Genomic DNA, 17,708 nt, shown 5'->3' with positions numbered 1-17,708 from the left:
GTGCACCTCCACACAGCTGCAGGGCAATGCCTTGGTCCAAGGGTTTAGAGCGTGCCTTTGCTTTTCCTCTTCCACCTCTTTCAGGGGCATATAGTTCTTCCAAGAAACAATCTGACATTAACAATTATTACTGAATAATAGATTTATATAGTGAGAGTTATTTTCTTCAAGTATTTACACTTTAGGCCACTTTGTGGAGTAAAAATTCTTTTCTTCGTTAAAGGAATGTCAGGTATTTCCAAGCAGGTGAGAAGTTATCCAAGAAAAGGACAGCTCCTTGCAGTCTTATTGGTGATGCATTGCCTTCTCATTCCCAGGAAGTTGACTAGATGTCTGCGGTGTCCCTAGCATCATACTAGGTGGTAGGAATACAGAATAAACGAGAAATGATCATCACTGCCCAAAGAGTTACTTAATTATAATTATGATTATGATAAACACTAAAGACGTACATGAAGTACTGTAGAACATATAATAGGAAAAGCTTATTGCTCTTTAGCCGTCAGAGACTTCCCTTCCCGTTCTTGAATTTAACCTATCTCCTCTCTCCTTTCCAAGCGTAGTTTATGACCTTTAGCACATTTGGGGCTTTTTATTTTCTGGTAGCTTTTGAAATGTGATTTTTAAAATATATTTTAAGTTTAAACCAAACTTAACAGTTGAAGAATAGTTGAAGAAACTCCTCTTCCCTTTGCTCAGTTTACCAGTTGGTATCCTTTCATCTAGAACAGTCCTCAGCCTTTCATTTTCTTGACTTTGACATTTTTAAGAGCACAAACCAGTTATTTGGTAGCTTGTCCCTCAATTTAGGTTTGTCTGACAATTCTTCATTATGATTCAGATACTGCATTTTTCACAGGTCCCTTGTGTGTACACATTTGAACTATAAAAAACGTTTAGAGATTAGGATTTATTTAGGTATAATTCATGTTTTCTCAAACCAGGAAAACAATTGACATAACTGTCATGCAGTTATCTTTTCTTTACTCAGACTGGTTTAGAAAGCTCTCACCAACCTCACTGACTCATATTCTTCACTTTTTGTTTTAAAGACAGATGCACATTACTCCATACTGTCACTTCTTCTGTGTCTGTCTGATTCTCCTTCAAACAGCAATTATGTGGAAACACCAAGAGATAAAGAAGTGGGTACGTTAACAAATGCTTTAATATATAACAAATAAAAGGGAAATTGGTTTTATTACTTATTTACTAGCATGAAATTTTCTAAAAAGTTGTAAAAATCTATGAAACTAAAATATTTGTTGCTTTAGATGGAATTGCAATTGCAAATTTTCATTTAAAACAAATTCTGACTTTGTAAGTTAAAGTATTTTCAGTTATATAAAGAGAAATATCACCTTTGAAGATAAAAAATTAAAATTTAAAATGTATTAGGATATCGATTTATTGAGTGTTTCAGTATTTTTGTACTTGCATTTCTCAAATGCATTTTGAGTTTTGTTTGACTTTTTTCCTATAGTTTTGGGTTGGTTTGGTTTGGTTTGGTTTTTTACATATTTTTGATAAAGCTGATGAGATTTTTCTGTTACATTTTAGAAAAGAAAGATGATTTTGATTGGGGAAAATACTTGATGGAAGGTGAAGAAATTGACCTTGGTCCAAATGCAGACACACCAGTAAGTGCCAATATTAATACATGCCTTGTGATATAGACGATTTCTATGGGTCCTTCTGCCCTACTACAACTTAACTAAAACAGGAACACTCCACTAAACTAGAGTAGTTTCTTATGGAAGATTTATTAAAATCTTGTACCGAAGCATTAGTACTAGGAAGTTGGAGTGAATAAGTATCCCTCAAGGAGCTGTGAATCTTGGGATTTTTTGCCACCAAAAATAATTCCATCCTGTAATAGTAACTTTCAAGACATTTAGAAAAAAGTTTCATTTGGTATAGTTTTGGATTTTCTTCTGAAATTTTCTTAATCTTTTAATCTAAATAGCTCCAGTTGTTATACACTCAAAGAGTAAGGTGTTTTTCCTTTTTTCGATCAGAATTGGTCTGAAGAAAGTGAAGGCGAAGATGATCAACAGCCCTTAAGCAGAGAGGACTCTGGGATTCAGGTGGACAGGACGCCTTTAGAAGCACAAGATCAAAACAGGAAACCAGGGCCTCGTGTCCACTGGAAAGGTGTGTGTTCTTGGATGCTGGCAGCATTTTCTAATAGAACTCTCTAGGAGGAAAGACACATTTTGAGAATGGTTCCATGTGATTTGAGATATCGGTAAGCTCTCCCATCCATATAAAACAAATCTTTTTAAACTATTAGTCGACCTTTCCTCTGTAGTGCCTAAGAAGTTGCACTATAAAATTAATGTTGTAAAGGGAGTTAGAGTATAATTTTGTTCTTTTTTTTATAGTTCTGAGAACTTTGTTAGTCCTAAATGTTTTAGTTTATTTTTTATTGGCGAATGATTGACTTTGCTAAAATTAGTAACTAAGTAAAAGGAAAAGATCTATACTATTTAATTTTAAGTTTGAATGTCTGCTTTTTCAGTTTTAGTGAAGAACTCTGAGTTGGTAGAATCCAGAAAGAGCTGGAAGCAGTGTTAGAAATTAGAACATCTAATCCTGCTTCTCCTTTTGCAGATAAGGAAACAAAGCCCTGGTTACAATGGTTTTGCTGTGGTCCTGCAACCATGAAGCTCACCTCAGAACCTGGGGTCTGTGACCAGGCCCTCTTCACTGTACTTGAACCTTGCCAAATGCACAAGAAGTAGTTAAAGTTGACTTAATATCCTAATGATTTTCTGATTTTGTTTTCTCTTTCTTTTCTTTTTAATTCTCGAATTGGACTTTCAGGGCAGAGTGTTCAGAGCGTTTAGAGCACACTGTCATCACTAGTCTGTGCAGGGCCTTTTAGTTCAGTTTATTTCTTCTCTTATGCTCTTTCTGATTCTCACCCCCTTTCCCTTTCTCTCCCAGCCCCATTGCAGGCACCTGCTCTAATGTCTTTGCTATCTATGTTCTTACAAATGCTGAGTTCTTGTAAAACACGTTGTGTTGGTTGGTATCTTTTGTTTTTAGTTACATACTGGTGTTATGCTATGTGTAAACTTTGTTCTGTTCCTCTTTTCATTTAACTGTTTTAAATCTGTCCATATCACCCTATGTGCATCTCTTCTCTCCCTCCTGACTGCTGCTTAGTGTTCTTCAGTTTGCAACACCACATTTCTCTTATCACTTCCCTTGTGGACGGGCCCCGAGCTGCTGTCACCTGCTCTGCCTAGTGCCATACCCATATATTTACCTGGCCCACAGTCTCATCCCTACTTGATAAGATCCACCCATCTGTGGGCCCCTGTGGTTTTCATTTCCATTTGTCTTGACTGCTCTGGCGAAATCCATTTGGTCCCTCAGGTGCCTCAGTCCTACCCCTTCTGTGAAGTGCTCATTGACCTCCTTTGCTTGTTCTCCTTCTGGGTTTCATGTCCTTCCTGCTCACCCCCACCCTTCAGCGTTCTTGGTATATCTAGATATTAATTCCTGGGCTTTAGACGTTGCAGTTATCTTCTGGTGAGTCACTTGACTATTAACATTTTTCATGATCTCCTTCGAACAGAATATGTGATTTTTTAAAAACATTTTTTGTACTCAAACCTGTGAGTTTTTCATGATGTGATTAATATTTGGGTCTTGATATTTTTGCCTACAAAAGCATTCTCCTGTGTTTTCCTTCTGTTTGGTTTTTTTTTTTTTTTTTTGAGGAAGATTAGCCCTGAGCTAACATCTGCCACCAATCCTCCTGTTTTTGCTGAGGAAGGCTGGCCCTGAGCTAACATCCATGCCCATCTTCCTCTACTCTAGATGCGGGATGCCTGCCACAGCATGGCTTGACAAGCGGTGCCGTGTCTGCACCCGGGATCCGAACTGGCGAACCCCGGGCTGCCAAAGCGGAACGTGCAAACTTAACCACTGCACCACCAGGCTGGCCCCTGTTTGCTTTATTTATTACCTTAGGTTTTGGTTTTTGGTGACCACCAGATCCTCTTTTTTCTTTTTGTTAAGCTCTATGGTAACTTTTATTACAGTATATTGTTATAATTGTTCTATTTTATTATTATTGTTGTTAATCTCGTACTGTACCTAACTTACAAATTAAACTTTATCATAGGTATGTATGTATAGGAAAAAACATAGTATGTACAAGGTTTGTTACTCTCCGTGGTTTCAGGCATCCGCTTGGGGTCTTGGAACATATTACCCTTGGATAAGAGGGGACTACTGTAGTATTTGTCCTTTTATGACTGGCTTGTTTCACTTAGCACAATGTCCTCAAAGTTCATCACTGTTATAGCAGGTGTCTTCAGAATTTCCTTCCTTTTTAAGGTTGAATACTATTTCATTGTTTGTACATACTACCACTAGGTCTACTTTTATCTATGAAGTGAGATTAAAGGGCCCAGCTTATTTTTCTCCCATGTCGTGAGCTGATTTTCCATCAGCATCTAGTGAATAGTTCCTTCTTTCTACATTGCTTTGTGGTTCTACCATTATTGTATCACAATATGTGTATTTATTTCTGAACATTCTATTCTCTTCCCTTACTGTGAGTTGCTGAGAAACAGGCTGTTTTTATTTACGTGGCTTTGTAATATGTCCCTACAGGTAGAAGGCAAGTTTCTTGCTCACCTCCATTACTCTTTTTCAAAATTGACTTAGCTATATGTGAAATTGTATTCTTCCATAGATATTTTAGAAGCAGTGTGATAAGTTCCTTTATAAAAACCCAGCTGAAATTTTTGTTGGAATTGCATTGGATCTATAGATTTACCTTAGGGAGATTTGACGTCTTTACTATGAAAACATCTACATTTATTCTACTTTTTTGTCATACTAGATTTTGGAAATTTTCTTTATAAAGATCTTAAGTATTTTTTAATTTCTCTGTATGTTAATAGTTGTGAATGCTGTTTTTTTTGCTTTGTTTGTTGCTGTTGTAAGCAAACACTCTTGGTTTTTGTACATTGTTCTTATGTGCAACATTCTTTTTTAAAAAAATTATTTTATTGAGGTTGTAATGGTTTATAACATTGTGTGATGTTCTCTATGTATCTGTTAAGTCCATCTGGTCTACGTTTTCATTTAAGGCCACTGTTCCCTTGTTGACTTTCTGTCTGGATGATCTGTCCATTGATATAAGTGGAGTGTTCAGGTCTCCTACTGTTATTGTATTGCTGTCAGCTTCTCCCTTTAGGTCTGTTGATATTTGCTTTATGCGCTTTGGTTCTCCTGTGTTAGATGCATATATATTCATAAGTGTTATTTCCTCTGGATGGAACATTCCTTTTATCATTATATCCAACATTCTTTGTTTTTTGAGGAAGATTGGCTCTGAGCTAATATCTGTTACCAATCTTCCTCCTTTTTTTCCTTCTTTTGTTTTTTTCTCCCCAAAGCCCCAGTACATAGTTGTATATCCTAGTTGTAAGTCATTCCAGTTCTTCTATGTGGGAGCCACCACAGCATAGCTCAATGAGTGGTGTGTAGGTCTGTGCCCAGGATCCAAACCAGCAAACCCCAGGCTGCCAAAGTGGAGTGCACGCATTTAACCACTCAGCCATGGGGCCAGCCCCCAACATTCTTTCTGAAGTCTCATATTAATTATAGTAGTTTGTTGATTCCATTGGAGTTTTTGAATAGATGATCAGTCTCATCTGCAAATATTGACAATTTTGCCAGTTCTTATACCTTTTATCTTCTTCATTATATGTTAACGACGTCTCTTTTCTGGCCAGCCCTCTAGTCTGCAGGGGAAGCAGTAGCAGTGGGAGTGGATTTCCTGGTATATGGGTTTCATCCTAAAAGGATTGACTCTGAAATTCCTCCATTAAGTGTGATGGTTTTTGGTATAGGTTCTGAGTATGCGGCCTTTATCAAATTAAGACAATTTCCTTCTATTCCTGTTTTTCTGGGAGTTTTTAAATCACAAATAAATATTAAACTTTATCAAATGCTAATCTTTATCTGTGAGATAATCCTATAATTTTCCTCTATTACTATATTGACAGGTTTTCTGATAGTGAATCACCCTTGAATTCCTGTGCTAAACTTCCTTGATCTTCCTGCTATTTTTTACTTCATTTTTGGATTGGATTAGCTGTTTTTTAATTTAGTATTTTCCATCTTTATTCTTTAGTGAATTACTTTTCCTATCATGTCTTTATCTGGTTTTAGAAGCAAAATTATATTAGCCTCATAGAACGTTAGGCAGCTTTCCCTTTTTCTTGAACAACCTGTATAAGATATCTAATCCTTCAAACCCTGGTACTGGTTTGGGGGTGCTTAGGAACATCTCTGGTTACCCTTTTAATTTCTTTCATGATTATTGAACCATTCAAGTGTACTGTTTGTGTCTTTTTATTCATGGGGTCATTTTAAAATTGAATAATATTTTTCTTTTTACTTTTTAGCCAATGGCATTTAATTGAATTTTGTATGTATGTCTCAATATTTATATGGTTTTAAATAAATGCTTATGTTTATAGACATTGCCAGGTAGCTTTTAAAGAGCCTTTTTCAGTTGAATGTTTGAAAGGAACCGTTAAGTCCAGATATTGTGGCAAAGTTGATTGTGTTTTTTTGTTAGCTCTTATAACTTAAACTTATTAAATTTTCTTCCAGTAGATGAGCCAGATGCCCGAAGCTGGCTAGAACAGCATGTGATCCGTCAGTACTGGACAGCCAGGTCCTCGAGGTTTCCTCATAGTTTACATTTGCACTCCAATTTAGCAGCTGTCTGGTAAGAAGCTAAATTTTTCATTTGATGTGTTGATAGAAGAAACTTTGATGGTTTAATATTTGGTTTTGATTTGTGATTTTAATCAAGTACTTCCTTGAAATTTAAACTTGTTGAGTTTTTTAACAATTCTAATTGAACACAGATTTTAATTATTTGAATATTTTTAAAATGAAATTATTTAGTTATAATCTGTCTTTTACTTGTTATTTTCAAAGTGAATGGATTGGTATATATTAGGCCATTTATTTGATTTCTGTTTTAGTGCATTTATCGAAAAGATAGTTACTATTTTCCTGAAAACAGCAATACATGGTTTGAAACATTTGCCTAAATCAGCAATAAACGTAATAATTGGAATTGTTCTGAGAGTGCTTCTTTCAGAGTATTTCAGTTGACTTGTGAAAATGAACATGAGAGAGCATTTATTTATTTATTTATACCTTTTTTAAAAAATTTTTTTATTGAGGTTATGATAGTTTACAACATTGTGAAATTACAGTTGTACATTATTTTTTGTCAGTCATAGCTGCGCCCCTTCACCCTTTGTGCCCACCCCCGACTCCCCTTCCCCCTGGTAACCACTAATCTGTTCTCTTTGTCCATGTGTTTATTTTCCACATCTGAGAGAAATCATACTGAGTTTGTCTTTCTCTATCTGTGTTGTTTCGCTTAACGTAATACCCTCACGGTCCATCCATGTTTTTGTAAATGGGACGATTTTATCACTTTTTATGGCTGAGTGGTAATCATTGTATATACGATGGAATCGTTGTATATATATATATATGTATATATGTATTTATACACACCGTATCTTCTTTATCCACTTATCAGTTAATGGATACTTAGGTTGCTTGCATGTCTTGGCTATTGTGAATAATGTTGCACTGAACATAGTGGTACATGAGTCTATTTGAATTGCTGATTTCAAGTTCTTTGGATAGATACCCAGTAGTGGGATGGCTGGGTCATATGGTATTTCTATTTTTAATTTTTTGAGAAATCTCCATACTGTTTTCCATAGTGGCTGCACCAGTTTGCATTCCTACCAGCAGTGTATGAGGGTTCCTTTTTCTCCACAACCTCTCCAACATTTATTATTTTTTGTCTTGGTTATTATAGCCATTCTAACAGGTGTAAGGTGATATCTTAGTGTAGTTTTGATTTGCATTTCCCTGATGATTAGTGATGATGAGCATCTTTTCATGTGCCTATGTGCCATCCATGTATCTTCTTTGGAGAAATGTCTGTTCATATCCTCTGCCCATCTTTTGATCGGGTTGTTTGATGTTTTGTTGTTGAGTTGTGTGAGTTCTTTGTGTATTATGGAGATTAACCCTTTGTCGGATACATGATTTGCACATATTTTTTCCCAATTGGTGAGTTGTCTTTTCATTTCAATCCTGTTTTCCCTTGCCTTGTGGAAGCTCTTTAGTCTGATAAGTCCCACTTGTTTATTCTTTCTGTTGTTTCCCTTGTCCGAGGAGACACGGTGTCTGAAAAGATCCTTTTAAGACTAATGTCAAAGAGTGTACTACCTATATTTTCTTCTATAAGCCTTATGGTTTCAGGTCTTACCTTTAAGTCTTTGATGCATTTTGATTTTATTTTTGTGGATGGTGTAAGAGAATGGTCTGTTTTCATTCTTTTACAGGTGGCTGTCCAGTTTTCCCAGCAGCATTTGTTGAAGAGACTTTCCTTTCTCCATTGTATGTTCTCAGGCTCGTTTGTCGGAAATTATCTGTCCTTAGATGTGAAGTTTTATTACTGGGCTTCCAATTCTGTTCCATTGATCTGTTTGCCTGTTTTTGTACCAATACCATGCTGTTTTGATTACAGTAGCTTTGTAGTATATTTTGAAGTCAGGAATTGTGATGCCACCAGCCTTGTTCTTTTTTCTCAGGATTGTTTTAGCAATTCAGGGTCTTTTGTTGCCCCCTATGAGTTTTAGGATTCTTTGTTGTTTCTTTGAGGAATGTCATTGGGATTCTGATTGGAATTGCATTGAATCTGTAGATTGCTTTAGGTAGTATGGACATTTTAACTATGTTTATTCTTCCAATCCATGTGCATGGAACGTCTTTCCATCTTTTTATGTTGCCATCAATTTCTTTCTGGAAATTCTTGTAGTTTTCATTGTATAGGTCTTTCACCTCCTTGGTTAAATTTATTCCTAGATATTTTATTCTTTTTTTTGTGACTGTGAATGGGATTGTGTTCTTGAGTTCTCTTTCTGTTTGTTATTAGAGTATAGAAATGCAACTGATTTATGTAAGTTCATTTTGTACCATGCAACTTTTCTGTAATTGTTGATTACTTCTAGTAGCTTTCTGATGGATTCTTTAGGGTTTTCTATATATAAGATCATGTTGTCTGTAAACAGCAGCAGTTTCACTTCTTCATGCCTATTTGGAGTCCTTTTATTTCTTTTTCTTGCCAAACTGCTTTGGCCAAAACCTTCAGTACTATGTTGAACAAGAGTGGTGCAAGTGGGCACCTTCATCTTGTTCCTGTTCTCAGAGGGATGGCTTTCAGTTTTTCCTCATTGAGTATGACGTTGGCTGTGGATTTGTCATATATGGCTTTTATTATATTGAGGTACTTTACTTCTGTATCCATATTATTGAGAGTTTTATCATAAATGTATGTTGGATCTTGTCAAATGCTTTCTCTGTGTCTATTGAGATGATCATGTGGTTTTTGTTCCTCATTTTGTTAATCTGGTGTATGACATTGATTGGCTTGTGGATGTTGAACCATCCCTGTGTCCCTGGTATAAATCCCACTTGATCATGGTATATAATCTTTTTAATGTATTGCTGTATTCGATTTGCCAGAATTTTGTTGAGAATTTTTGCATCTATGTTCATCAGTGATATTGGCCTGCAATTTTCCTTCTTTGTTGTTGTCTTTGTCTGGTTTTGGTATCAGAGTGATGTTGGCCCATGAGAGAGCATTTAAAGCATAATGTTATGTTTATTTGCTTATTGGTTACTGGTTAAATTACCACTAAATTACATATATTCTTTGAGACATGTAATTTTACTTAATGAGAAACCTTTTCATTGACATCTGATGTTCGTTCTCTAATAGGGACCAACACTTGTACAGCAGTGACCCATTATATGTTCCAGATGACAGAGTTTTTGTTACTGAGATGCAGGTTATTCGGGAAACTCTATGGTAAGACCTATACACATAATTAATCTTCTAGAAGACTTTACTAATGAGAAGCAGAATTTTGGTTTTTTAAAGAAAAGTGTTCAGGGGTTTTTCAGATGCAAGCTAGAAACGGGCCAGTAGGTATGAAACAATACAGTTCCCAGTGGGCACCTAAATTTGGATTAGGGGGCCTAAGAGCCCAAATTTCAGATGCAACCATGGAGATGTGACATTTTGATTTGTTTACTTCTTTTCCATCTTAAATAACTAAGTATATTATTTAATTAGATTAGACCATCATTGTTTTAATATTTGAGTTCAAAGCAAGCTTCCTGGCTTGCTGCTTCCTGCTTATAATAGACAGCATATCAATGAGAGTTAGCCTCTGCCCCGTACCTGGAAACCAGAAATCTAAGAATTTAGATTGTGTTCACACAAAAATGAAAATGAGAAATGCAGCATATAGTGCTGTTACTGCTGAGATTTCCAGATTCTGATCCACATCGTATGTGATGGTCCAGTGCTTGGACATACTGTTTTGGACTTCTCTCCAAGATGATATGCAAATATCTTGTCTTAAGGTAATCAGATAAAAAGATTCATGTCTTCTATTTTCTAGTTATCTGACCTCTTTGCCGCCCCTCCCCCCCGATTCTGAATCTGGCATTAAAATTTCTTAGGCATTACTGTAGTGAATATTTTTCTAGACTTAAAGTACATTCATCTTTTTTATTTCATTTCAGGTTACTTTCAGGAGTAAAGAAGCTCTTTATATTTCAGTTGATAGATGGGAAGGTAACTGTGAGAAACAATATTATAGTAACTCATTTGACACATGTAAGTTATTTGTATTTATTGTAGTTAAAATTAAATGAGAGGGTTTATTTTATAAATATGATGGTGGTTATATAACTTTACACCCATTTTGCAATATTAAAATTACTAAATATATTTAAAATCCAAAAGGCAAAATTAAGTTGTCCATCTTTACAATGCTTAGAGAATTCTTTAATATTGTTTGTGATGTTCATATTTAGTTTTGACTTGATTTGTGTTTTTTGCTTTTTATTTCTGTCATTCTGTATTGGGAAAGCTGTATACTGTAATGTGGTTGCCTATAGTACATTTATGTTATATGTGTTTTTAAAAAGTATAAGCCACATTTCTGTGTTCTGTAGAAATTAATGCTTACACTATTTCCTTTGAATATAAAACTAAATATTTGTTTTATTACTTTGTTTTCTGCTAAGCATACTGTTTAAAACAGTCACAAAAGAAATATTTTACAGTGAGGGGGATATGAATTTGAATGTGTCCAGGAGACTGACTTAAGTAACTGCCGTTTGTTTATATTGTAGAGCTGTTTACGATCAGTGCTGGAACAAATAGCAGCATATGGCCAGGTTGTGTTTCGACTCCAGGAGTTCATTGATGAAGTCATGGGGCACAGCTCTGAAAGCATGTTACCTGGAAATGGTTCCATTCCTAAGAAGTCAACTGAACCGCCCTTTAGGACATACCAGGCTTTCATGTGGGCCCTGTACAAATACTTCATTAGTTTTAAAGAGGAACTTACGGAAATTGAGAAGTGCATCATCAGTAATGGTATTTAAATATTCTTCCCTTTTACTCATAGGATACATAACTCATATTTTGAATGCAGTTTAGGTTATTAATTGATATAATGTTTGAAAATTACATGGCAAATAAGTAATTCTCATGACTACATTCACTTTTTTAAATTATTTTAAATTTGTGTTTTCAAGCCATTCATCTCTCTAAAAATCCAAAAAGTACAGAAAGATGTACAGTGAAAATTCTTCCTGCCACACCAGTTCCCCAGCCCAAAGGCAACCAAGTAGTCAGTTTCTTCTGCATCCTTCCAGAAATAAATTAGACATGTACAAGCAATGCGTATTCACATATGCATGCCTAGTAGTCTATTCACTGCTCTCTTCAAATTGTTTTCTAATTTAAATTTTGAGGATTATACCATACATGTATATAAAGAGCCGCCTCATTCTTTTTTACAAGTTGGTGTTTTGTTGTATGGATATATCGTAGACCAGTCTCATTTTGATGGACATTTAGGTTGTTTCTGATCTTTTGCTGTTGCCAACAGAGCTGTGGTGATAACTCTTACGTGCATGTAATTGTACGTGTAGGGTGCAAGTTAGCCTATCATGTAAATTCTTAAGAGTGGAGTTGCTAGGTCAAAGAGCATGCAATGACAAGTGATTTTGATAAATATTGCCACATTGTTCTCCACAGAGGTGCAGATAAATGACTTTACATCTTGCTAGGATGTAAACAGGTATGTGAAGACCTGTTTCCTCACACTCTTGCCCACAGTGTGTTATCAAACTTTGTGGTCTTCACCAATATGACAAATGTAAAATGGTAACCCAGTGTAGGTTTTTTTCTCCCTTGAATTTTATTTACAACTACTGCAAAAATAGTACAGAAAGGTCCCACGTTCCCATCACCCAGCTTCCCCCAATGGTGATACCTTGCGTAATTATAGTATGTTATCAAAACTAGGAAGCTGACATGGGCACAGTACGTTAACTAGTCTGCAGACCTGACATGGGTTTCACCAGTTTTACAGGTTTGTGGTTTTTGGAAGGAGGGAATAATATCTTTGTGTATAGTTCTGTGACATTTTATCACATGTGTGGATGCATATAACCACCTCCACGTTCAGGATTCAGAGCTGTGCCATCCTGTTGAAGGAACTGGCTCTTGCCGCCTCTTTTTAATCCCCACCCCCACTAAAACAGTCACCCACTGACTCTGTTTTTTATTTGCCCATGTAGTTTTAATTTGCGTTCTTTTATTATGAGGTTGAGTGTCTTTCTGTGTGTTTAAGAATCACTTATATTTCTTTTTTTTATGAACTGTCAGTTCCTTTATAAATTATTTTTCTGCTGAGTTGTCCCTTCTTTCTTTAGGGACTTCTTTCTTTAGGGAAATTAGTTCCTTGTGATATGGGATTAAAACCTACCACCCTCCAGTTTGCTGTGCCTTTCCATAAGTGGCTTAGCATTTATGTCACATTTTGAGTGCGAGTATTTTTCCTTGCTAATGAGTTTGATTTCTTGATATTTGCAGATACAACAATAACTCTTGCAATAGTGGTAGACAAGTTGTCACCCCGACTTGCTCAGCTCAAGGTTCTGCACAAAGTGTTTAGTACTGGAGTAGCAGAAGTTCCACCTGACACTCGGAATGTTGTTCGGGCATCTCACCTGCTCAACACGCTGTACAAGGCCATTCTTGAATATGACAATGTTGGAGAAGCCTCTGAGCAAACCGTATGTGGGACCCTTGTCTAGTCTAAAATATGTGACTCTGTTCTGCTCAGCCAAAAGAGTGGTGGAAAGCCGGTCATAGCTCTTTGTAAAAGTGATGCTTAAATCATGGTGTATCAGGCAGTTGTTCAAAGTTTTTAAATTAGCTTCTAAATTCGAGACTGCAGGAAACTGGTTTTTCAGCTATGATTTCCAAGATCACAAGAAGGATAAGGTAAGGACAAAGCAAAACGTAAAAGCAAGGTGTGAAAAATACCTGGCTGAGGGGCTGGTAGTGGTTAAGTTCATGTACTCTGCTCCCGTGGCCTGGGGTTCGCTGATTTGGATCCCAGGCACAAACCTGCACACCACTTATCAAGCCATGCTGTGACAGGTGTCTCACATATAAAATAGAGGAATATGGGCACAGATGTTAGCTCAGGGTCAATCTTCCTCAGCGAAAAAGAGGATTGGCAGTGGATGTTAGCTCAGGGCTAATCTTCCTCAAAAAATAAATAAATGAAAGTACCTCGCTGACTTATATAGATATTTGCAATAACCCTTTCTTAAAGAAAAATACAAATCTATTATATGAGGTGACTAGAGTAGTGAAATTTATAGAAACAGAAAGTAGAATGGTAGTTACCAGGGATGGGGTGGCAGGGAGAAAAGAAAAGGGGAGACATTTAATATGTACAGAGTTTCAGATTTGCAGCATGAAAATGTTCTGGAGGTCTGTTTTCACAGCAATGTGAATACACTTAACACTACTAAACTGTACACTTAAAAATGGTTTAGATAGTATATTTTATGCTATGTATTTTTTTTTTTTTTGTTAAGATTATCATCGTTTACAACCTTGTGAAATTTCAGTTGTACATTATTGTTAGTCATGTTGTGGGTACACCACTTCACTCTTTGTACCCTCCCCCCACCCTCCCCTTTCCCCTGGTAACCACCAATCAGTTTTCCTTGTCTATATGTTAACTTCCACCTATGAGTGGAGTCATACAGAGTTCGTCTTTCTCTGTCTGGCTTATTTCGCTTAACATAATACCCTCAAGGTCCATCCATGTTGATGTGAATGGGATGATTTTGTCCTTTTTTATGGCTGAGTAGTATTCCATTGTGTATACATACCATATCATCTTTAACCAGTCGTCAGGTGCTGAGCACTTGGGTTAGTTCCACATCTTGGCTATTGTAAATAATGCTGCGATGAACATAGGGGTGCATGGGACTTTTGGAATTGCTGATTTCAAGTTCTTTGGATAGATACCCAGTAGTGGGATGGCTGTGTCATGAGGTATTTCTATTTTTAACTTTTTGAGAAATCTCCATACTGTTTTTCATAGTGGCTGCACCAGTTTACGTTCCCACCAACAGTGTATGAGGGTTCCTTTTTCTCCACAACCTCTCCAACATTTGTCACTCTTGGTTTTGGATATTTTTGCCATTCTAACAGGTGTAAGGTGATATCTTAGTGTACTTTTGATTTGCATTTCCCTGATGATTAGTGATGATGAACATCTTTTCATGTGTCTATTGGCCATCCATATATCTTCTTTGGAGAAATGTCTGTTCATGTCCACTGCCCATTTTTTGATCAGGTTGTTTGATTTTTTGTTGTTGAGCTGAGTGAGTTCTTTATACATTATGGAGATTAACCCTTTGTCAGATAAGTAACTTGTAAATATTTTTTCCCAATTAGTGGGCTGTTTTTTTGTTTCAATCCTGTTTTCCCTTGTGTTGAAGAAGCTCTTTAGTCTGATGAAGTCCCATTTGTTTATTCTTTCTATTGTTTTCCTCATCTGAGGAGTTATGGTGTCCGAAAAGATTCTTTTGAAACTGATGTCAGAGTGTACTGCCTGTATTCTCTTCTAGAAGACTTAGTGTTTCAGGCCTAATCTGGGTCTTTGATCCATTTTGAGTTTATTTTTGTGAATGGTGAAAAAGAATGGTCAATTTTCATTCTTTTACATGTGGCTGTCCAGTTTTCCCAGCACCATTTGTTGAAGAGACTTTCTTTTCTCCATTGTAGGCCCTCAGCTCCTTTGTCGAAGATTAGCTGTCCATAGATGTGTGGTTTTATTCCTGGGCTTTCAATTCTGTTCCATTGATCTGCGCACCTGTTTTTGTACCAGTACCATGCTGTTTTGATTACTGTAGCCTTGTAGTATGTTTTGAAGTCAGGGATTGTGATGCCTCTGGCTTTGTTCTTCTTCCTCAGGATTGCTTTAGCAATTCGGGGACTTTTGTTGCCCCCTATGAATTTTAGGATTCTTTGTTCAATTTCTGTAAAGAATGTCATTGGGATTCTGATTGGGATAGCGCTGAATCTGTAGATTGCTTTAGGTAGAATGGACATTTAAACTATGTTTATTCTTCCAATCCATGTGCATGGAATGTCTTTCCATCTCTTTATGTCATCATCAATTTCTTTCAAGAAAGTCTGGTAGTTTTCATTGTATAGATCTTTCACTTCCTTGGTTAAATTTATTCCAAGGTATTTTATTCTTTTCGTTGCGATTGTGAATGGGATTGAGTTCTTGAGTTCTTTTTCTGTTAGTTCACTGTTAGCGTATAGAAATGCTACTGATTTATGTACGTTGATTTTATACCCTGCAACTTTGCTGTAGCTGTTGATTGTTTCTAATAGTTTTCCTATGGATTCTTTGGGGTTTTCTATATATAACATGTCATCTGCAAACAGTGAGAGTCTTACTTCTTCATTGCCTATTTGGATCCCTTTTATTTCTTTTCCCTGCCGAATTGCTCTGGCCAACACCTGCAGTACTATGTTGAATAGGAGTGGTGAAAGTGGGCACCCTTGTCTTGTTCCTGTTCTCAGAGGGATGGCTTTCAGTTTTTGTCCATTGAGTATGATGTTGGCTGTGGGTTTGTCATATATGGCCTTTATTATGTTGAGGTACTTTCCTTCTATACCCATTTTATTGAGGGTTTTTATCATAAATGGCTGTTGGATCTTGTCGAATGCTTTCTCTGCATCTATTGAGATGTTCATGTGGTTTTTGTTTCTCATTTTGTTAATGTAGTGTATCACGTTGATTGACTTGCAGGTGTTGAACCATCCCTGTGTCCCTGGTATAAATCCCACTTGATCATGGTGTATAATCTTTTGGATGTATTGCTGTATTCGGTTTGCCAGAATTTTGTTGAGGATTTTGGCATCTATGTTCATCAGTGATATCGGCCTGTAGTTTTCCTGCTTTGTGTTGTCCTTGTCAGGTTTGGGGATCAGAGTGACGTTGGCTTCATAGAATGTGTTAGGGAGTGCTTCATCTTCCTCAATTTTCTGGAATAGTTTGAGAAGGATAGGTGTTAAATCTTCTTTGAATGTTTGCTAGAATTCTCCAGAGAAGCCGTCTGGTCCTGGACTCTTATATTTGGGGAGGTTTTTGATTACTGTTTCTATTTCTTTACTTGTGATTGGTCTATTCAGATTTTCTATTTCTTCCTGATTCAGTTTGGGGAGGTTGTAAGAGTCTAGGAATTTATCCATTTCTTCTAGGTTGTTCAATTTGTTGGCATATAGTTTTTCATAGTATTCTGTTATGATCTCTTGTGTTTCTTTGGTATCCGTTGTGATTTCTCCTCTCTCATTCCTAATTTTATTTATTTGAGACTTCTCTTTTTTTCTTAGTGAGTCTGGCTAAGGGTTTGTCAATTTTGTTAATTTTTTTGAAGAACCAACTCTTTGTTTCATTGATCCTTTCTACTGTCTTTTTTGTTTCAATATCATTTATTTTTGCTCTAATTTTTATTATTTCCCTCCTTCTACTGACTTTGGGCTTTGTTTGTTCTTCTTTCTCTAATTCTGTTAGGTGTCGTTTGAGGTTGCTTATGTGAGATTTTTCTTGTTTATTGAGGTGAGCCTGTATTGCAATGAATTTCCCTCTTAGGACTGCTTTTACTGCATCCCAAATGAGTTGGTATGGCGTGTTTTCATTTTCATTTGTCTCCAGATAATATTTGATTTCTTCTTTAATTTCTTCAATAATCCATTGTTTGTTCAGTAGCATGTTGTTTAGTCTCCACATTTTTTCCGCTTTCCCAGCTTTATTCTTGTAGTTGATTTCTAGTTTCAGAGCATTATGATCAGAAAAGATGCTTGATATTATTTCAACCCTCTTGGATTTATTGATGCTTGCTTTGTTTCCCAAGATATGGTCTGTCCTTGAGAATGTTCCGTGTGCACTTGAGAAAAGTGTTCTATATATATCTATTAAGTCCATCTGGTCTAATTTTTCATTTAATTCTATAATTTCCTTGTTGATTTTCCGTCTGGATGATCTATCCATTGGTGTTAATGGGGTGTTGAGGTCCCCTACTATTATTGTATTGTTGTTAATGTCTCCTTTTAGTTCTGTTAAGAGTTGCTTTACAAATTTTGGTGCTCCTGTGTTGGGTGTGTATATATTTATAAGTGTTATGTCGTCTTGGTGGAGTGTCTCTTTCATCATTATATA

At 36.2% G+C, this 17,708-nt stretch overlaps 1 protein-coding gene across 5 annotated transcripts in view; it reads left to right on the top strand.

Annotated features, from left to right (window-relative positions):
* Positions 1 to 17,708, top strand: part of LOC111775605 (gamma-tubulin complex component 5) — a 48,436-nt gene that overhangs the window by 9,045 nt on the left and 21,683 nt on the right. For 3 of the 5 annotated variants that reach the window (XR_011424651.1, XM_070231885.1, XM_023652159.2), the window contains exons 4-11: positions 1,053 to 1,149; positions 1,561 to 1,640; positions 2,019 to 2,154; positions 6,649 to 6,766; positions 9,860 to 9,949; positions 10,672 to 10,765; positions 11,287 to 11,533; positions 13,040 to 13,242. Coding sequence is in view for 4 of the 5 variants with exons in the window: in XM_070231885.1 (XP_070087986.1) it covers positions 1,053 to 1,149; positions 1,561 to 1,640; positions 2,019 to 2,154; positions 6,649 to 6,766; positions 9,860 to 9,949; positions 10,672 to 10,765; positions 11,287 to 11,533; positions 13,040 to 13,242 (1,065 nt within the window). In the remaining variant the exon portion in view is untranslated. Of the gene's footprint in view, positions 1 to 1,052; positions 1,150 to 1,560; positions 1,641 to 2,018; positions 2,155 to 2,613; positions 2,688 to 6,648; positions 6,767 to 9,859; positions 9,950 to 10,671; positions 10,766 to 11,286; positions 11,534 to 13,039; positions 13,243 to 17,708 lie in introns of all 5 variants that reach the window. The other 2 variants (XM_023652167.2, XM_023652163.2) reach the window with 2 other exon arrangements.

This window comes from Equus caballus, chromosome 1 (genome assembly GCF_041296265.1).
Source record: "Equus caballus isolate H_3958 breed thoroughbred chromosome 1, TB-T2T, whole genome shotgun sequence".
NCBI classification, from domain to species: Eukaryota; Metazoa; Chordata; class Mammalia; order Perissodactyla; family Equidae; genus Equus; species Equus caballus.
This window is presented reverse-complemented; position numbering and strand designations above follow the sequence as displayed.